We start from the raw sequence: 22,384 nt of genomic DNA on the forward strand, positions 1-22,384 counted from the left end.
GCCTGAACCTTATTTGATCAACTGAACTGATTCACCAACTAAGTTTGGGATCAATGATAAAATCTTCTGGAGTTCAAAGCTCTTCATAATCAGGCTTGTCTTCATCTTTCTCTCCTTTTCTTCATCTCCAATTTCCCTTCAAGTTCCAGATAATTTCACCTTCCTTAAGAAGTCTTTCCCTATCAATGCTATCGCCTTCCCTCTCCTGGTTATGTCCCACATGCCCTGCCTCGATCTTGTTATCTGCAACGTTGTTATGTCCTTCATTACACTGGGAACATCTGGAGAGTGAGGATGGTTTTTATTGTCCAGCACTAAGTGTTGAATAATCCGCGGTTTGAATAAATGCCCTCTTTTCCTGCACAGACTCAGAATTTGCTTCCTCTTTGGACTTATGGCATGAACAGCTCTCCTTCCCTAGAATAGCTCTTCTCCCTGTTTTGTGTATTTTGAAATGTATCATGCCCATTTACTTGCCTAAATTGAATGCAATGAATGTTGGCCTATCTGATAATCAACAGCCTAGGACTCAGTGCTGATAACTATTTCAATGGCATAAATTGCCATTGCAATTCCTGCAGAGCATAAATCGGATCTACTGTACAGTAAGTTTCTGAAGAGGCAGCAAGGTGGCTCAATGGATAGTCCTGGACTTGGAATCGGGAAGACCTGGGTTCAAATCTATCCTCAGATACTTACTAGTTGGGTGACCCTGGGCAAACACTTAACCTGTTTGCCTTAATCCACTGGAGAAGAACACAGTGAACCACTCCAGCATCTTTTACCAAGAAAACCTCATGGACAGTATGGTTCATGAGGTCATGAAGAGTCAGACATAACTGAACAGCAACAAACTTCTGAAAAAACCAATGAAACAAATCTTGTGTCAGCAAGCCTGTTTTTGGAAGGTGGACTAGAATTTGTAATTTGTCCTCATGTTCTAATGTGTGAAGAGTCTATGAAAATGGAAGAATATAATTGCATTATAGATAGAAATATGCCTGTTCTAAAGACTAAAAGACCATTATTACCCATGATTTCTAGAGAAAGTAAATTCTACCAATTCTCCAAAGTTGTTCCCCACCCCTCAACCCCCACCCCCAAAATCCTTACCTTCTGTTTTAGTATCAACTCTAAGTCAGGAGAGAAGGAAGGGCTAGGTGATTAGGGTTAAGTGATTTGTCTAGGGTCACCCAGCTAGGATATGTCAGAGATAAGATTTGAACCCAGGTTGTCTCAACTGCCATTCTATCTACTGTGCCATCTACCCACTCCTCCCCCTAAACAAAAACATAGCATCTTTTTTTCCCTGACCATGTTGGTTTCTGAACTGACATAATTGTTCCCTTGGGTCAGAAACCAAGCAAGTATCAAATCACCCTTAAAAAGTCTGAAAAGGTGTCCTTATCATCATATACAACATATAGAATCTGGAATGAAAATTTCTATTTGCATTCTAAAATTACTTTCTATATTTCTGTTGTATAACTTTACACAATAATGATATTAAGTAGCTGGCATCATGTGTGTAGGGAAGGGGGGATGTGTGAGGGTGGTTGAGGAAAGTCCATCTTGGAATCAGGAAGCCCTGGGGCTCACATCTTTCCTCTAATCTAGTGGTTCCCAAACTTTTTTGGCCTATTGCCCCCTTTCCAGAAAAAACATTACTTGGCCCCCTAGAAATTAATTTTTTAAAAATTTTAATAGCAATTAAGAGGAAAGATAAATGCACCTGTGGCCATCACCGCTCCCCAGGATCACTGCAGCAGCCACCACGGGGCAGTGGCACCCACTTTGGGAATCACTGCTCTAATACATCTTGGTTACATGACTATAAGAAAACCACATCCCATGCCACATAATCTACGTCAATAATAGCTATGTTGAACATTAGGCCTGGGATGAAATGAAAAGTGAGAACCTACCCCTCATCCCACTCACTCTCACCAAAACGACAACAACAAAGAGAAATTGGAGTCAGAAGACCTGGCTTCAAATCCCAGCCTTTCCACTTTCTAGATCTTCTCAACACTTCAGTTTCCCAGTCAACAAAAGCTGAGGTGCCCTCTGAGGTTCTGTCTAGCATCTAATTACAGGCTTCAATGACCCTTTTATGTCACAAGTAATAGCAGCACGGTTACTATGTTGATTTAGTTTTGTGCATGATGTATAGACTTCTAGACCTACCTCATTATTCACTTTCAGGCCTGAAAATACTTCAGCAGAAACACTGACTTCAACTGTTGTTTCTGGGAATATGTGATCCGTGGAGATTTTTAATGCAGGAGGCATGTCACATGAAGATGTACAGATCTGTTTCTCCAACTCTAAGGTCTAGATTTAGCTTCATGAGAATACTCCCCTTGTTCGCCCAAAGCAATGATGACCCATTAAGAATGTTGCATCTGAACACAGGCTCACAGATCATGTAGTTTGTAACTTTTTGCATAAAACATTTTTAATGATCTATAAATTAGCTTAATCTTAGGGCTTTTTCTTTATTGTAATAAGAATGCAGCTCAGGTCAGGAACCCTTTATCTTCATGCCTAAAAAAGTGTGCATTTCCCATAAGGCGTCCCTCCTCCCCTTCGTCCCTAAATACATTTCTTCAGTCCTCTGTAGAATCCAAAGTTTATAGAGTGGCATGTAATTTTAGAAACAAGACATATACTAATCCACCTAATATTTTATTTATTTGGCTCTAAGCATTTGCATGAAAATGAATCTATACTCTAGGTACAGAATACACTATAATAGCACCAGAGGGGCACACCCTCTCTGCTCTCTATATTCTCAATACATACATGTGACTTTAGTAAAAACCAGACAGTCCAGTTAAGAAGAGCCCTTTGCCCTTTAGCCTAGCCCTTTGGAAGGAGTCAGTTATGATGGATTTTGAAATCAATCATTACTTTTTACATATTTCACCTCAAAGAATGGATGCAATCCAGAGGCCCAAATGCTGGCATGAGATAAAATCATGTCCATTTATTTTTCTGCATTTTTAGAATTAGTAAGCATAAAATTAAATACGTTGAATGTAATAAATTCATCCATACAAGTGCAAGGTTCCAGCTATATTGTAGTTCATGGCAGATTTATTATTTTAAAAAATGTACCAGTAAATCATAAAAGAGGGAGCATGTCCATTTAACTTTTATTGAAGTATATAGGTCTTCGGAAATCAAACTTGTGTGCATTAAGGTATGGCCAAACATAGAATCTATCAAATTCAGTGAAAAGTTGTTGACTTTAAATAGTAGCTGTAAGAATGACCAATATATATTCTTTGTTACAACTGCCCTCACTCTACAAGTAAAAAAAAATAATAAACATTCAGTAAACATTCTTTCCTAAGGTAGTTTCCCTTATATAGCAGTGATTTATCCATTTCTTGTATACACAAATTTTTTGAACATACCAATCAGTGGTTCTCACAATTGAAAAATAAAAGCACAAAAAAGTTTACACTCTTGTACAGGTAAATAAAAGATCATCTTGAATTAAACTGTATATCCTTAAGGGCATAGTATAGTTTCAGTTCCATTACCTATGACATAATTATTAGCTTCTTACATACAAATATTGACATATTTGGCTTGTGCTTCAAAGCCTTTGTGTCTATTAAGCCCATGTCAGAAAAGCTCATAACTGGAAGTCACTGTGGAGCTCTTTACTGCTGCTGGGGGTGACCTGGTCATGCAATGCAGCCTCCTCAGAGCCTGCTGCGGCACTGCACATTGCTGAGGAGTCATCAGCCTCCGGGTCCAAGCCATCTGGACAGGGGAGTTTTAGGAGCTCTTCTCGAAGTTGTGCAGTGTGGCGCTAAACAGAGGGACAAAAAAGAGTTTTTAGTATTGCAAGTCATTTGGGAAGTGTAGTGGGAAGAAAATGCCATTTATATAAAAGGGAAGGGACTAAGCACCAGGCACGGTGCTGTGTGAAACAAATATTTTCTCATTTACAAATATTATCTTATTTAATCCTCACAACAATCTAGGAGATAGGTCTATTATTACATTTTATAGGCAGGGAAACTGAGGCAGGTTACAATTAAATGAATCGCCCAGGGCCATACAGTGTTTTGAGTATGAATTTGAATTCCAGGCTGACTCCAAAATTGGGGCTCTATCCACTGTAAGACCTGACTGCCTAAACAAATTCTGCTGATAAAGAAAATCCAATTAGTATGCATAGGGTCAAATGTTAGGAATAATACATTTTTGAGATGAATAAATACTAAATCAAGAAGAAAATCTTTTGAATAAAATGAGTGAGTTCTGAAATGTACTATTTTAGTGGTTGAAGAGATTTCAGTTCCTCATTGGCCGATTATGGTCATATTCTAGTTTTTGACCAAAGGGGAGGTTATCCACAAATATCGTAAGCAACAGGTTCTTCATGGCATCATCACTTAAAGATTTCCTATAATTGATTTTCAAAATCAACATACATTTATTATGTGTGTTATTAGATGCATGATTATACGCAGGCATCAGGAATAAAGATGTATCAAGCGCATATTAGCATGTTAAAACAAATTAGCATACATTAATAGACATCTGTTACAGTCAATAAATACTACAGAATTTCAGAGAAAAGAGCACTATGGGTTATAATGGCTGGAATAAGACTATAAAGAGGAAAGACAAGCAGAGGTCAAAGGAATAAGTTTTCTAATTCATTCAGTTTGTTTGGAGTTGGAAATAGAGGGATAGTCTAGGATCAGGCTGAAGAGTCTGGGTGTTTTGTTTAAAATGGAGTAAACACTGAAGATTTTGGGTATGGAAGCACATTTAAAATATTCTTTTTAGTAAAGTTGAGAATATTAAGAAATATTTCTCTGGTCTTAAAAAAAAATCAAACAACCTTCCACATTTCTTGGTTTGAAGGTAAATAAGGTTGAGGACTAGAAGTATTTCTTAGGGAAATGTATTAAGGGTGGTTAAACTATTCAGTTTATGGATCACTGTCTTCCCTAACCCCAGAAGCCACATGGCTTTGGACCTATCTATGGGCAATCTACCATTACCTTATCATCAGAGCTAAGGAAGGCCCTTGTTTTACTCCAGAGAACACAGGGTGGGGTGTCAGCAAATGAACTAGGTAGTGATTATTGTTTTGGAATATTCTTTATTCAAAATTTCTATAAATGTCTTTCTATTCCAAGAAGATTTAAGGTAGTATGTCTGAGGGCATGTGGAAACCATGCCAGTATGGACATCTTTCTCTGGTGGAAACAACGTGAATATAGAATAATGATGAAATAAGTAAATTGTTTCTAGCAGACTTGTGACTAAAACAGAATATAGCATTATTGCTTTTTCTTCAATGAGGGGCAGGAGAGTGACATAGGCAAAACAATGTTTTTAATAAGTTTAATTTTGTTATGTTTTTCATATATATGTATATATATACAACATTATATTTTATAACTAATACCATACTGAGTAATTGAGATAATAAGCATTTTGAGCTTTAGTTTCCTAATTTTTAAAAGAAGGATAACTACTCTCCCTCTTTCCTTCCCCTCCCAGGAAACAGGAGATGCTTGTCAGCCACTGGGAAAGTAAACTAGGACGTAATCTTTGGTAATGTGTGCCTGGCTGTTATCAGCAGGGACTAGCTGATTCTTAAATACTCTTGTATAGAACTTCCAAGGCATGTGTCACTATTTTATGAGGCATTCTAAATATAACAAAGCGGTTAAATTGACAGAAGCAAAGAGATTAGAATAATGATAGCCCAAGTATGAAATGATGAGGAATTGGCCTAGGGTGAAGGCAGTGGAAAATAGAAAAAGAAAGGATGAGTTCAAGAAAAACATTATTGTTACGGAAGATGAAATACATTTCAAGTATTATGTCATAAGTATCATATTCTGAAGAAAACTTGAGGAAGACAAGGATTGGTGATTAAGGAGATTAATGCTAACTTTTCAGAGTGATGATTTATCAGTAAAATTGTGGGGACAAAGCAACACATTGGTCTATAAATAATGTAGGCTGCAGGAAGTAAAGAAGAGAATAGATATGTCTTAAAAACTTCAGCTGTAAAAACTTCTCTTCTAGAAATTGGGTAACGAAAGTTTAGAAATGAGAAGAGAAAAAGAGTGACAAGCTCAAGTGAGTATCAGAGGTGAAAGGAAATTTCTTTTTTTTTAAGAAGAGAGGACTCCTCAGAATATTTATAAGTAGAATGGAAGGTGCTAAAACATAGTAATTATTGATCATGTAAGAGATTGTTTTTTGACTCAAAAGAAATTTTGTTCACAGACTTTCAAGACTCTAGTTTGAAAAAACTGCATTTGAAGAGAATTCATTGGCAAAACTTCTGTCCCTTTTCTGCAGAGGGTAGCCAATAGTATAGGCCACTTAATTTTAAATATTTTTTCTTTCCACTTTAGCTTCCTTTTCCTATTGGAATCAAGGATAGTTTCATGTGGCAGCTAAGTGGCCTCCACTCATCTTTCCTGAATTCAAATCCAGCCTCAGACACTTAATAGCTATGTGACTCTGGGAAAGTCACTTAATCCTATTTGCTTTAGTTTCCACATCTGTAAAATGAGCTGAAAAAAGAGCAAACCACTCCAGCCATCTCTGCCAAGAAAGCCCCAAAAGGTGTCAGAAAAAGTTAGAAACAAATGAAAAAATGATGTAACAATGACTAAATTTTGCTAATGCTACTAAAACAGCATCACATTGACTTACCTTCAAAGCTGCTGCATGGTGAGACATGGTCCTGCCTACCCGTTTGTCACTGCTGTACTGTTGTATGTCTGCAATCCATTCCTCACATTGAGCCATGATCTCAACTCTTTTCAAGTAAAAATGTTTGTGTATAACCTGTAAGAAAATTAGGCAACGTAAGAAAATTTATAAGAGGGATTGTGGGATGCTCCCTAGCCCTCCTAATACTCCCCACAATCAAAAATAACTCCACAGAATTAATGCTAAAAGTGGTAAAAATTTGACAGGAGTTACAAGTGATATGGAACAGCTAGGGATCTCCAGGGAGGAAGGTTTCAGACTTCCTGGCCTTACCCCCAAGGGCAGGGCCAGAACAAACAACCTGGAGTCAATAAAGCGGCCTCTGGAGACAGGATCTGCAAGCTCACCTTATCTGCAAAACCCTGAGCTGGCCTTTCAGAGGATACCACCACTGGAATAGGTAGGGGCAGGCACAAGGCCCTGGGAGCAACTCTGTTAGCTATGACCTTGGCTCCAGAGACCTACCACTGGGGTGGAAGGAGTGGACACTGAAGGTCTACAGGATGGCAGGCCCTGAGGTCTCACTGCTAACCAATGAGAGCCTTTAGGGGGCCAGGTAACGCAGACCAGTCCCCTGCTCTATCACAGAGAAGAGGAAAGAAGAAGGAAGGCACACAGGTGAGAGTAGTTGCTGGGGTGTCCCCAAAGGCTGTAATCACTCCCAAAAGAGGGGAGTCCCTGGCTGCTCGACCTGAAGTCAATCATGGACTGGGGTTTGAGTAGGGGAATGGGAATTACATAAGACCTTGAACTGTAGAAACTGAAATAACAAAACAGGGCCCAGGGAATTACAAACACACACAAAAAATCCTGAAGCCTGGGGCACTATTCCTCAGTACCCTAGGAATCTTAGGACGCCAGCATAAAGCCAATAATTAAGTTTATTGGCCTGGCTGCTAAAAAAACAACAAAAAACACAAAACCAACAAACAAAAAAACAAAGGAGAAAGAACTCAACTACTGATAGCTATTATGGGGACAAAGAAGATATTGTTTCAAACTCAGAGCATAGTAAAGTAAAAATACTTCAAAAGCAGCAAAGAAATAAAACAAATGGCAACAAGTTTAAATGAGATTGAGGAAAAATAAGATCAATGCAAGAAAATCATAAAAAAAAGGTCACTCAATTGGAGGGAAATACAAAATCTACTCATGGAAAGGAATTATTTATTAACTAGAACTGGATAAGGAGAAGCTAATGACTTCCTAAGACAACAAGAAAAATAAAGCAAACTCAATAGAGTAAAAATAAAAGGCGAGAATATGAAACAGTACACCACAAAAAACAAGTGATTGGAAAATAGATGAAGGAGAGACAATAGAAGAATTGTTGAATTCCCAGAAACGTAAAATAAAGAATTTAGAACCATATCCCAAGAAATCACAAAGGAAAACTGCCCAGAAATTCTAGAAGCGGAGGGTAAAATAGAAATTGATCACCATCTCAAAAAGATCCAAAGATAAGACTGCACAGGAACATCATTGCAAAGTTTCATAGTACCCAGTTTAAGGAGAAAATACTATAAGCAACAAGAAAAAAAATGATTTGAGTACTGTGATAATGCAAGACTTAGAAGCTGTGACATTAAAAGAATGAAGGGTGTAACGGACCAACAAGATGTTGCAAAAGTTTAAGCAAGCCTATAGTTGTAGCTGACAAATGGAACATAGAAGCTGACCCAGAGAGAGAATGACGGTTGGTCTGGGGACAGGAATTCTGGGAGAACCAATGGACCTCTCTCAAGCTTGGGGCACAGCCAAGGAGAGAAGAGTGAAATTTGGGGCTGCAGACCTTTCAAGCTAATCCAGAGAGTTTCCTTGAGACTTTTGTGAAAACCAAACCAGCTATTTGACCTACAGCTATTTCTTTACCCAGTGGAGAACTTGAACAACCATTTCTTCAATGTGGGCCAGGGGGCCTGGACTTCTGGGGGAACCGGGCCTTGAGGGCTAACCAACCTTGCTTTCTACATTCCCTCTTTAGTTAGTGATACTTTTAAGGACAGGAGTTTTACTGGGGTTTGGGTCAGATAAACTGGACATTGGAGGACACTGAAGAAATATCTGTTTCTACCCTACCCTGGGAAGGACTGATAATAGGAGTTAGGAAATCACCTTACTCTACTCCTTTCCCTGATATCCTTTCCTTTACCACTCTGAATTACTTCATTCCTGAATAAACCCTTGTTGAGAGATTAAGTCAGATCTGGACAGCAGCTGATTTGGGAGGGAGAACAGAATCCTTGTGGGTTGTGGGTGGAAGGTGAACAGCTCTCCATTTTGAACTGCTTTCAACAATAGGGGAGATGGGAGGCTTGAGTTAATTTACCCCAGCTATGAGCAACTGTTGGGGTTCCCTTGGGTCTCATTCAATAGACAACATCTCCCTCTAACTTCTCATCCCTAATTTATCCATATTTGGGAACTCCACTCGTGGAGCAACCCCAAGTGTCTCCCTAGTAAGGAGAGGTGGTGTGTGAATAGCTCTGGCCCATAACAATTCACCCAGGGGTTTACCAGAACACACCTCAACTATCTGCTACCCCCCTTCTTAACAAGCATGAGCAAGGGACTGGTTTCACAACCAAGAAAAACATTATCAGTTGAGCATAATTATACAAAGTAAAAAAAAAAAATGGACATTTAACAAACTGAAGGAGTTTCAACTATTCTTAGAGAAAAACCCGAAAGTCAGTAAAAAATCTGATCTACGCTTCCTAGCTGTGTGACCCTGGGCAAGTCACTTAACTTCAACTGCCCAGCCCTTACTACTCTTCCTCCTTAGAATCAATCTGTAGTATTGGTTCTAAGGTAGAAGATAAAGGCTTAAAAAAAAAAAAAGAATGACATCATTACCTGGGTACTTTGATCAAATTAATCAATACTATCTATTTTTTTCCCTACAGAACCAGCTGCTAGTCTTATTTATTAGTTCAATAGTTCTACCAGAGTACTTTGAAAGAGCATATATAGATAAAGGGGTTGAAGTCAAGGTGAATACAATGGAATGAACCAAAGTAATAAAATAGACTAGGAAGTTGTAAAATGGATCTCATTAAAAAGAGGAATAAGTAGAAGAACTGCTACAGAGGAGGAGAGGAGGGAGTGGAGGGCTGGAATCCTACTAGAAGCCTACTCTCATCAGAAGTAGAAGGGTACAGGCCTAGAGACGGGAGGTCCTAGGTTCAAATCCGGCCTCAGATACTTCCCAGCTGTGTGACACTGGGCAAGTCACTTGACCCCCACTGCCCACCCTTACCACTCTTCTACTTATGAGCCAATACACAGAAGTTAAGAGTTTAAAAGAAAAAAAAAGTAGAAGGGTAAAAATCTTCTGAACATACAGAGAAACAATGGAAAAGGGATATGATAAGGGAGAGAGTAAGACTACACTATAATATGGCTGAGGCATTAAGAGAAGGAAGAGTAGAGTAAAAGAAAGGAAGCCATGGGGATAAGAAAAGGGAGTGGATACATAACAAGAAATGGAGGGTAGGCACTGCTGGGTTTGTACCCCAAAGAGATAACAGCCAAAAACATGTGCACAAAAATGTTTATAGCCATGCTCTTTGTAGTAGTAAAAAATTGGAAAAGGAGGGAATATCCATTGATTGGGGAATGGCTGAACAAATTGTGGTATCTGATGGTGATGGAATACTATGCTGAAAGGAATGATGAACTGGAGGAATTCCATGTGAATTGGAAAGACCTCCAGGAATTGATGCAAAGTGAAAAAGCAGAACCAGAACATTGTACACAGAGACTGATACACTGTGGTACAATCAAATGTAAATAGAGTTTTCTACTAGCAGCAATGCAATGACTCAGGAGAACCCAGAGGAACTTATGGAAAGAACGCACTCCACATCCAGAGAAAGAACTCAGAAGAAAAACATATGTTTGATCACATGGTTCAATGGGTATATGACTGGGGATTTTGACTTTAAATGATCACTCTACTGCAAATAATAATATGGAAATAGGTTTTGAACAATGATACATGCATAACCTCAGTAGAGAGTACTCGTTGGCTCCAGGAGGGGAGAAGGAAGAGAACATGAATCATGTAACCATGGAAAAATATTCTAAATTAATTTATTAATTTAATTAATTAAAAAAGAAATGGAGGGTAGAGTAGGGAAGGTGAGAGCAAGGTTGAGGGGATAAGGAAGGGACTTTTGGGAAGAGTGGATAAAAGCAGAACTAAAAGGGAAGTGGGGATGGACAAAGGTGGGAAACTTCGAAAGGGGAACCAATTTGAACTAGGAGAGCAAAAGGAGAGAAAAAGGGAAGATCTCAAAGAAGGGAGATGAATTGGAAAGGTAGTGGATATAAGAAACTGGACATCTGAGGAGGGCTATGGCCAAAAGAAAGAGAACAATCAGTGAGGAAAAACAGAATGGAGCGAAATTTACAACCAGTAATTTATGACAACAAATAAGAATGGATAGCAAAAACCAACTTGACAAGATGTGGTTTATAAACACATAAAAATGAGAGACACACATAAGAGTAAAAATAAAGGACTAAAGTAAAATATACTATGCCTTAGTTGATACAAAGAAAGAAGGGGTAGTAATCCCATGATCTCTGACAAAAGTTAAAAGCCAAAATAGATATGATCAAAAGAGATAAACAGGGAAACTATATTATGTTAAAAGGCACCATAAGTAACAAAGCATTATTAATATTCAACTTATATACACCAAATGTTTTAACACCCATTTTAAAAAGAAAAGCTAAATGAATTAGAGAGGAAATTGATAACAAAACAATAATAGTTGAGGACTTTAATCTTCCCTCGAAGAACTAGATAAAATCTAACAAAAAAATATGGCAAGAAGATGAATAAAATCATCTATTAGTTAAATATGATAGATATCTAAAGAGAGCTAAATATGGTCAGAAAAGAATATCAACGGCACATGGCACCTTTACAAAAGCTGACAATACATTCGGACACAAAAATATTATTGTTAATGTTAATTAAGTAGATATATAGAAAATATAGAAATGTAATTAAATGTAGAAAAGCAGAACTATTAAATGCACTTTTAGTTGCATATAATAAGGGATCATGGAAACAGAAAAAATGAATGAGATTAAATAACTTAATGTTAAAGAATGAGTAGATTAAATAACAAATTGTTGAAAAATAATTTCATTAAAGAATGAGACAACATGCCAAAACTTATGATACAGCAATGCAGTAATTGGAAGAAAAATTTATCTCTAAATGCTTATATTAAAAAACTAGAAAAACACAAATGAATTGGGAATGCAATTAAAAACACTAGAAAAAGAACAAAACTAAAATCCCTAATTAAACACCTAATTAGAAATTCTAAAAAGTAAAGGTAAGCTTAATTGAACAGAATATAAGAAAATCATTGAATTAATAAATAAATCTAGGAGTTTTATGGAAAAAAATGACAAAACATTGGTTAATCAAGATTCATTTAATAAAAAAAAGAGAAGATTCAATCATTAGCATTAAAGATGAAAAAGGTGAATCTACTATCAACGAAGATGAATTTAAAGCATTTGGAGTTATTTTGCTGAATTACAAGAAAATAAATTTAACCATGAAAGAGAAAGAGAATATTTTTAAAAATAAACTAGATAACTATCAGAGCAAGAAACAGAGTAACTAAATATACCTATTTTATTTTGCAAAAAAATTTATTTTAGGGGGCAGCTGGGTAGCTCAGTGGATTGAGAACCAGGCCTAGAGACGGGAGGTCCTAGGTTCAAATCTGGCCTCAGACACTTCCCAGCCGTGTGACCCTGGGCAAGTCACTTGACCCCCATTGCCTACCCTTACCACTCACCTGCCTTGGAGCCAATACACAGTATTGACTCCAAGACAGAAGGTAAGGGTTTAAAAAAAAAATTATTTTAAAATATATTTCCATTGTCACCCTGCTCTCTTCCCTCCCCCAACCTGGAGCTGACAAGCAAATTGGCTGGGTTATACATGTGTTAGCACTTTTGTAAAAAAGAAATCTTTTAAAACCAAAACCCCAAATCATATCTTCTCATGAACAAATGATAAATCATGTTTTTCTTCTGCATTTCTATTCCCACAGTTCTGTATAGTGTTCTTTTCTCCTAAGTCCCTCAAGATTGTCATGCTAATAGCAAGACTTCGCTGCTATTTGTAGCAAAGTTGATTACATTTGATCATACCACAATGTTTCAGTTTCTGTGTGCAATCTTCTGGTTCTGCTCATTTCACTCCATGCATCAGTTCACAGAAGACTTTCCAGTTTTTACAGAAATTAAGCAGTTTATTGTTCCTTACTGCACAATAGTATTCCATCACCATTACATAACCCAAATTGTTCAGCCATTCCCCAATCGAGGGATACCCCCTCATTTTCCAATTTTTTGCCACCACAAAGAGTGAGTCTATGAATATTTTTGTACAAACCTAGCAGTGGCATTGCTAGATCAAAGGGCATGCTTTCTTTTAAAGCTCTTTGGGCATAATTCTAAATTGCCTTCCAGAATGGTTGGATCAATTCACAACTCCACCAGCAGTGTATTAGTGTTCTAATTTTGCCACATCTCCTCCAATATTTATTATTCTGTTATATTGGCCAATCTTCTAGGTGTGAGGTGGTAATTCAAGAGTTGTTTTGATTTGCATTTCTATAATGAGGAGGGATTTAGAATACCTTTCCATATGATTATTGATAGTTTTTATTTCTTCATCTGAAAACTACCTATTCATATCCCTTGACCATTTGTCAACTGGGGAACGGCTTGATTTTTTGTACATTTGACTTAGTTCCTTATAAATCTGAGAAATTAGATCTTTGTCAGAAATATTTGTTATAAAAAATTCCCCTCAGTTTGTTGCTTCTCTTCTAATTTTGGTTGCATTGGTTTGGTTTGTAAAACCCCTTTTTAATTTAATATAATCAAAATTATTCATTTTATATCTTGTAATGTTCTCTATCTCTGGCTTGGTGTTAAATTCTTTCCTTTCCCACAGATCTGACAGATACGCTATTCTATGTTCACCAAATTTTAATTATAATTTTCCTCTTTATATTTAAATCATTTACCCATTTTGAATTTATCTTGGATATAGGGTATGAGATGTTGATGTAGACCTAATTTTTCCTATACTGTTTTCCCGATTTTCTGACCTGTTTTTTGTCAAATAGTGGGTTCTCATCCCAAAAGCTGGGCTTTGGGTTTATCAAACATTAGCTTGCTGAGGTCATTTACCCCAAGTCTATTCCACTAATCCACCCTTCTATATCTTAGTCGGTGTACCATAATGTTTTTTGTTTTTTTTAAACCCTTGAACTTCGGTGTATTGTCTCATAGGTGGAAGATTGGTAAGGGTGGGCAATGGGGGTCAAGTGACTTGCCCAGGGTCACACAGCTGGGAAGTGGCTGAGGCCGGGTTTGAACCTAGGACATCTTGTCTCTAGGCCTGACTCTCACTCCACTGAGCTACCCAGCTGCCCCTACCATATTGTTTTGATGATCACTGCTTTACAGTACAGTTTAAGATGTGTGCTAGGCCACTATCCTAATAAACCTATTTTAGAAAAAGAAATTGAACAAGTCATAAATGAACTAAGAAAAAAAGCACAAGGATTAGATGAAATTACAAGTGAATTTCTACCAAACACTTAAGGATTAACCAATTCCAATATTAAACAAATTATCTGAATAATAGGTAAAGAAGGAATTTTATCAAACTCCTTTAATGAAGCAAATATGGGGCTGATAACTGATAGAGCAAAAACAGAGAAAGAAAACTGTACACCAATCTCATTAATGAATATGGATGCAAAAATCCTAAATAAAACACTAGCTAGGAGGCTACATTTGATCAAATCATATTTATATCAGGAATGCACAGACAGTTTAATATAAGGAAGACTATTAACCTGACTGATATCAATAACAAAAGTAATAAACTATTTGATTATATAAATAGGTACAGAAAAAGCCTTTGACAAAATACAACACATTCCTATTAAAAACATAGGAATAGATTTTTTCCCTAAAATGATATAAAGCAGTGATTCCCAAAGTGGGCGCTACAGCAATCCAGGAGAGCAGTGATGGCTTATCTTTTCTATTAATTGCTATTAAAATTTAAAAAAAAATTAATTTCCAGGGGGCTAAATAATATTTTTTTCTGGAAAGGGGGCAGTAGGCCAAAAAAGTTTGGGAACCACTGATATAAAGTATCTACCTAAAATCATCAGTAAGTATATTTATAATGGGGAGAGAATAGAAAGCTTCCCAATTAGTTGAGGAATGAGAAATGATCACCAACGTTATTTAACATGGTATTAGAAATGCTAGCAATAGGGACAGCTAGGTGGCTCAATGGATAGAGCACCAGGCTTAGAGATGGGAGGTCTTTGGGTTCAAATCTAGCCTCAGACACTTACTTGTTGTGTGATCTGGGCAAGTTACTTAAATCCCACTGCCTAGCCCTTATGGTCCTTAAGCTTTGGAATCAATATTTTACTGATTTTTAAGACAGAAGATAAGGGTTATAAAAAGAAGAAATGCTAGAAATAGCAATAAGAAAAAAGAAATAGAAGGAATCAGAATGGGCCAAGAGGTAATAAAACTGTTTGTTGACAACGGGATGGTATATGGGGAAAATCCTAGAGAGTCAATTAAAAAGTTAGTTGCAACTATCATAAATTTTAGCAAAGTGGCAAGGCATAAAACAAACCCACAAAAATCATTAATATTTTTATATAATAGTGATAAAACCCTCTAAGAAGAGATATTTTGGAAAATACCTGTCAAAGCAAACTCAGGTACAACACAAACATTTTATAAAACACTTTTTATAAAAATAAAGTTAGATCTAAATAATTGGAGAAATATTTAAAATGTCAATCCTCCCTACCTAATCTATTTGATGTCATTCCAATTAAATTACCAAAAAATTGTTTTATTTCCTTAGGAAAAAAAATAACAATCAATTTGGAAGAACAAAAGATAAAGAATATTATTTTTAATATTTTTTATTGATTAATTTAGAATATTTTTCCATGGTTACATGATTCCTTTTCTTTCCCTCCATTCATTCTTCCCCCCTCCCAGATGTGACAAGTAATTCCACTAGGTTTTACATGCATCATTGTTCAAAACCCATTTCCATATCATTAATATTTGCAATAAGAGTGATCATTCAAAGTCAACATCCCCAATCATATACCCATTGAACCATGTGATCAATCATATGTTTTTCTTCTGTGTTTCTACTTCCACAGTTAAAAGAATTATTTTTTTAAATGCAAAGGAAGAAGGCCTAACATTACCAGATTTTAAATTGTATTACAAAGCAGTATTTATGAAAACTATCTGTTACTGGCTAAAAAATAGAAAGGTAGATCAGTGACAGAACAGACATACAACAAACAAGAATAAAAGATTATAATAATCTTATATTTGACAAAAGCATAGGTCCAGGTTTTAGGAATAAGAAATCAATATTTGGTAAAAATTACTGGAATAACTGGAAGCTAGTTTGGCAGAAACTAGGTATAGACCAACACCTTATACCATGGACAGATGATCTAGACATAAAAGGAGATATCGTAAGTAAATCAGAACTACCAAACAGATTTATAGATAGAGGAATTTATGAGTCAACAAGAGATGGAGAGCATTGTGAAGAATGCTGAATGGATAATTTTGACTACATTAAGTTGAAAAGTTTTTATAAAAAAAAAAAAAACAAATGCTGCCAAGATGAGAAGGAAAGCTGAAAACTGGGGGAAAATCTTTATAGATGGTCTCTCAGATAGAGGCCTCACATCTAAAATATACATTGAAACCTTTCTGAAATTTATAAGAAAAAGAGCCATTCTCCCAATTGATAAATGGGCAAAAGATATGAGCAGACAATTTTCAGATGAAGAAACCAAAGTATGTAAGTAAGTATATGAAGAAATTCTCTAAATCACTGCTGATTAAAGAAAAGCAAACCAAAACTCAGATCACCCATCAGACTGGCTAACTTGACAAAAGGGCAAAATGACAAAAACTTGAAGAGGTTGTGGACAAATGGGGACCCTAATGCTGTAAACTGATTCAACCACTTTTGAGATCAATTTGGATTCACACCCATAGAGTTATAAAATTGTGCATATGCTTAGACTCAACAATACTACTGCTGAGTCTGTTTCCCAAGGAGATCAGAGAAAAAGGAAAATCCCTATGTTTCAAAATATTTACAGCAGCTCTCTTTGTGGTGGTAAAGAATTGGAAATTGAGAGGATGTTCATCAATTGGGGACAGGCTAAATGAATTATGGCATATAATTATGATGGAAAATGACTGCCAGAAGTGGTGATGAACAGACTGATTTTTTAAAAAATGGAAAAGAACTATAGAAGATAATGAAAGAGCAGAACCAGAACATTATACACAGCTACAGAATTAATGCTGGAAGAATAAACTGTGAATATTACCTCCAGAAATTGAACTGAAAGGTGAAACATGAAAGCCAATTTATATGAACATGTCCTCCTGGACAATATCTTCTGAGATGTAGGTAGGGGAAGGGACACTTATGGATGGCATTTATTTTGTAGATATGAAGAAAAGTAAGCTATTTTGTGATTTCATTTATGTACAATCTTTTTCTTTGTGTATGAAAATGCTTTTATTTGATTTTGTAAAGAATGGAATAAAAAATCTTTTGAACTCATTTACGGAACTTTGTGTGAAGCAAATGATTTTCACAGTTAAATGCAACTAAAAATGAAATCAAAAGAATAACATTAATTGTATTCTATCCTACCCAAAATAAAGGCCAACACACTCAGGTGGTTTTATAAATTCCTGTTGGGGGGAGGGTCAGAATGGGTAGGAAAACAAATATTAACTAAAAACCTATGTCAGGTTGGTACCAGAGTGTGTTCAGAGTTCCTAAATTCAAAGTGCTAAGATAATTAAGGAAACTGGATGTTAGAAGCAGAGATTTAGGCCAGATAGTAGTAAAACATTAGGAAGCAAGACATACAGAAGATTTTGTGATAGATGAGGAGGAAGAAGGGAGATAATTTTTTTTCCCCCCTTTAAACCTCTAAGCTTTTAAGGTAATTCTCAGCATTGCCCCCACTCCTATTGCATTATAGTCTTCATGTTCCTCTTGTGACTTGCTATACCTGGCAGGATGGGATCATCTAACTTCTTCAATTACTGCACTTACATATGATTTTACTTAATTCAGACCTTACCGTATGCCTTTCTTTGACATCTTCAGGTCCTTCAGGCCTTACCACCTGCTGTAGGACTACATTCTCCAGGTCAGTGGTCATGGCCATTTGATCTGCTGCAGAACCCTGGGTAATTCTGAGCATTTTCTTTGGGGGATGGGATGAGGTAGCTTTTACACCCTAAGCTTGAGAAGTCATTCCTGGGGACAGGATACACAAAAAGCCCTTTGTTCCCAGGTGGCTGACCTGTGGTGGCCAAATGGGTATGGGGGCAGGGGATCTGAGCTCCATTGTTTCTTTTTTACTTCACCACCTCACGTGGTTCTTCACATTTTTAGTATTAAAAAAAATACAAATAGTTATTAAAATTTTTCCTGTGTCCTTTGATATAATCATGTTTTTCTTATTATTAAATATGGTCTGTTATATTTGTAGTTTCCTTTATATTAAACCAAACCAAACATTTTTGATATAAATCTAATCATAGTGTATAATCTTTGAAAAAATGTTACTATAGTTTTTGTGATGTATTTTTCTAAATTACTTTTTTACTGATTTTTTTTACATTATCAGAGTTTTCCACAGTATTCTTTCCTTATTTCTTCCCAGAAAGCCAAGTCGTTAACAAATAATACTTTTAAAAGGCAAAAATAATACAAATAGGGGAAAATCAATAAAAGAAATCTATATATTTGTAGCCCCCCAGTAGTGAGAATAGGTCCCAGTAAAATCAAAGCCAATTGGAGTTACAATGGATCTCTTTTAAGTTAATTCATTTGTATAATCACTGAAAAGGAACTGGAGTAATCTATTTAAACAAACAAACAAAAACAACCCAGAATTATAATATGGGGGTCCAGGTTTTGTTTTTATTTACACAGGAAATGAACATCCATAGCAAAGAACCTTTCAGGAACAGCTGAATATGAAATTATCCAGATGGCAACTGAAGCCCATGATTTGGAGACAAGCCAAAAGAATAGTTCACATGGCAAAACAATTCCTGGAGGTGGCAAACCTCCCTAAGAATGATCAATCTTAAATATTAACCCTAGCCCAATTATTACTATTATTGTGGTTCAGATACCTTGAAAAATGTAACTTATAATGATGTATATGTATTGTATTCTGATATTATGTATAACTGAATACAATCTCTGTACCAAATATAAGTTTTCAAAATGTATTTCCCTTTCTATTAGCTCAATCTCACCTCACACTTATTTTTCCTGAAGATAGCACAAGCTTAATAGATCCACACTTAGTAAGATTTAGCACAAATATCTTACACCAAATACTTATTGCAGATTTGATTAGGAAGATAAGCTACATACTAAACCCTAGTATAATACCCCATAACAGAACATAACTCTTAGCAGCATGATAGCATGGACACTTAGAAATAAAACAAATTTGACTTATAAGTGAAGGAGAAGTCAATATTTGCTTGGCTTATGGAAACAAGAATTGGATGCTAACAGAATCAGGACTAATAAGAGTAGCTCTCTTAAGGTATGACAAGTGAAGCTTGTCATAAAGGCAAAAGGCAACAAAAGCCATAGCAAGCCTAACAATCCAACTAAGGCTATGCAAAAAAGCTCAGAGGAAAGGCTTTATCTGGCAGGCAATCTTAATAACCCTAGGATTGGACCACCTGAATCTAAGCAAAAGACCCCGGAGTGGAAGTCATCTTAGCTCCCACACAAAAACAAAGGAGAAATGTCTGCCAAGGACAACACACACAGCATATTCTGAGACACACTCTTAAAAAAAGGCCCTAGTTAAAAATGAAATTTCAAAAGCTCCATTTCCAAGCAAAAAGAACTTTAACAAAAGAGAATTGGAATTTAGCTTGTTAGCCATACACAATCCATACAAACCATACCCTCACTTATCTTGCTTTCATTTGTTTAATTTAAATAAAAAAGGAGCAGATGTAGCCTCTAGTAATGAGACTAGGACTCAGTAAAATCAAAGCCATGGTCTGGCCAGAATCACTCTTCACAGGAAGACCCCAAACCCCTCCCTGATGTACTTGGTAAATGACTAGCTGTTCTATACAAACTCACTGAAGTCAAACATCTCCCCGAGAATCTGGACTAGATTGTTACATATTTATTCTCCTACAGAAACTCCTGTTTAGAGCCACTAAGGTAATCTAAATCCATTGTCTCTATCTTAGAAATCATTATTAACCACTGTCCCTGCAAAAGTTTACTTAATCTCTTAGCCTACATCATTTTCCCCATAAATTGTAGACCCCAACCCATTAAATTTTTTTTTTTTTTAAAACCCTTGTGCTTCGGTGTATTGTCTCATAGGTGGAAGATTGGTAAGGGTGGGCAATGGGGGTCAAGTGACTTGCCCAGGGTCACACAGCTGGGAAGTGGCTGAGGCTGGGTTTGAACCTAGGATTTCCTGTCTCTAGGCCTGACTCTCACTCCACTGAGCTACCCAGCTGCCCCTCCCATTAAATTTTGTCACTGCTCTAAGAAGTTGTCGGTGTAGTTCTTAGTTGGCACAGGCTCTCCTGTAATCCCAAAATACATCCTTTCCACTCTGGCTCAGTAACCCATGAAGCTGTTTTCAGAGTCAGAGTCTGATATATCTTGAAAAAAATCTAAACATATGTGCAATGTCCAGTAACTATGGACCTCTCAACTTCACAAGTGGGTTGGGAATGTCTCCTCATCTTTCTTCATTTGAATCCTTCCTGTACTCTATATTTTTTATCTTTGATTTTTTTAGGCCTTGTTCTTTCCACTGACATTGTTGTAGTTACTGTGTAGATTGTTTTCTTGGCTCTACTAGCTTTACTTTGCATCAGTTCATGTGTATGATTCATCACTTTCATCATTTCTTACAGTGGAGTAATATTCTAAACATTTGTGTCCTGCAATTTGTTTATCCATTTCCCAATCAATAGGCATCTACTTTATTCCCTATTCTTTATTATCACAAAAAAGTTCTACTTTTGGGTACATAGGAGCTTTTTCTTTATAAATGCTTCCTTAGGATAGAAATCTAGTAATGGGATCTCGGTTAAAAGGAATGAACATTTTCGTTATTTTATCTGCACAGTTTCATGAAGACCTATGACATATTCTAGAAATAACAACAAAAAAAAGATGTCATTTCTCAGAGGGAACAGGAACCCTAAAGTAGGAAATAAAATGAAAAGGTAATTGGAATAACAGGCAAGTTTATAGCCTTAGAGCCCAAGACAAGGTAGGGCAGAGATGAATAGAATTTTGTTAGGATAACTTGCTGGTCATATAAAACGCTCTTGCAACAACCTAAAAGGTGACTCTACATATGGACATCACCAGATGGTAAATATTGAAATCAGACTGATTCTATATTTTGCAACCAAGTTTATAGAGCCTATATAAGACCTGGAGCTAACTGTGGCTCACATCATGAGCTTCCAACTACAAAACTGAAGTACTTAGGGAAAACCATCATATTGTATAGGTATGACCTAAATAACATCCCTTATTAATATGAAGTACAAATGATGAATAGATTTAAGGGATCAGATCTTGTGGACAGCTCATAGTTTCAATGAGCTACACAAGTACCAAGGGGCCATGACAAGGCAGTGATCCAGGAGGGATAAATGATATTAATATTAAAAGTGATATTATAAAAAAATTAAAATGAGAATCAGGACATGCACCTCTTACAAACAAGTAATAGAGGTAATTATAAAAGAAAAAATAGGTAACTTTGACCACATGAAACTGAAAAAGTTCTGCACAGACAAAATTGATGCAGGATAAGAAGGAAAGCAGTTGAATGGGAAACAATCTTTATATCAAATTTCTCTGATTAGATTCTCAGATATGCAGATGACATCCCTCTGATGGAAGAATTAAGAGAAGCCTCTTGATTAGGATAAAAGAAGTGAGTGTAAAAGTTGGCTTAATATTAAAAAAACTTAACATCATAGCTATTAGTCTCATCACTTCCTGGCAGATAAGAGGGAGAAGAAATGGAAGTGATGTCAGATTCTGTATTTGTGGGCTCAAAAATCACTATAGATGTTAACTAGAGCCAAGAAATTAAAAGATACTTGGCTCCTTGGAAGGAAAGCTTTGGCAAATTTGAACAGTATACTAAAAAGTAGAGAAATCACTTTGCTGACAAAGGCCCATATAATCAAAGCTATTGTTTTCCCAGTAGTAATGTATAGCTGTGAGAGGTGGGACTATAAAGAAAGCTGAGTGCCACCGAATCAATGTCTGCAAATTGTGGTGATACTTTTGAGTCTCTTGGACAGCAAGGAGATTAACTCAGTAAGTACTTAAAAAAAAATTAATTCAGACTACTCGCCAGAAGGACAAATACTGAAGCTTAAGTACTTTTATAAAAAAAAAAAAATGGAAAAGGCC

At 36.3% G+C, this 22,384-nt stretch overlaps 1 protein-coding gene across 2 annotated transcripts in view; it reads right to left on the reverse strand.

The window, feature by feature from the left end:
• Positions 1 to 3,135: 3,135 nt before the first annotated feature.
• The window catches only part of BIRC6 (baculoviral IAP repeat containing 6), a 325,846-nt gene continuing 306,597 nt past the window's right edge, over positions 3,136 to 22,384 (reverse strand). For both annotated transcript variants that reach the window (XM_044663691.1, XM_044663690.1), the window contains exons 73-74: positions 6,712 to 6,846; positions 3,136 to 3,826 (exon numbers count right to left, since the gene is read on the reverse strand). In XM_044663691.1, coding sequence (XP_044519626.1) covers positions 3,647 to 3,826; positions 6,712 to 6,846 — 315 coding nt within the window. In that variant the 3' untranslated portion in view covers positions 3,136 to 3,646. The remainder of the gene's footprint in view (positions 3,827 to 6,711; positions 6,847 to 22,384) is intronic.

Source organism: Gracilinanus agilis, chromosome 2 (assembly GCF_016433145.1).
Source record: "Gracilinanus agilis isolate LMUSP501 chromosome 2, AgileGrace, whole genome shotgun sequence".
NCBI classification, from domain to species: Eukaryota; Metazoa; Chordata; class Mammalia; order Didelphimorphia; family Didelphidae; genus Gracilinanus; species Gracilinanus agilis.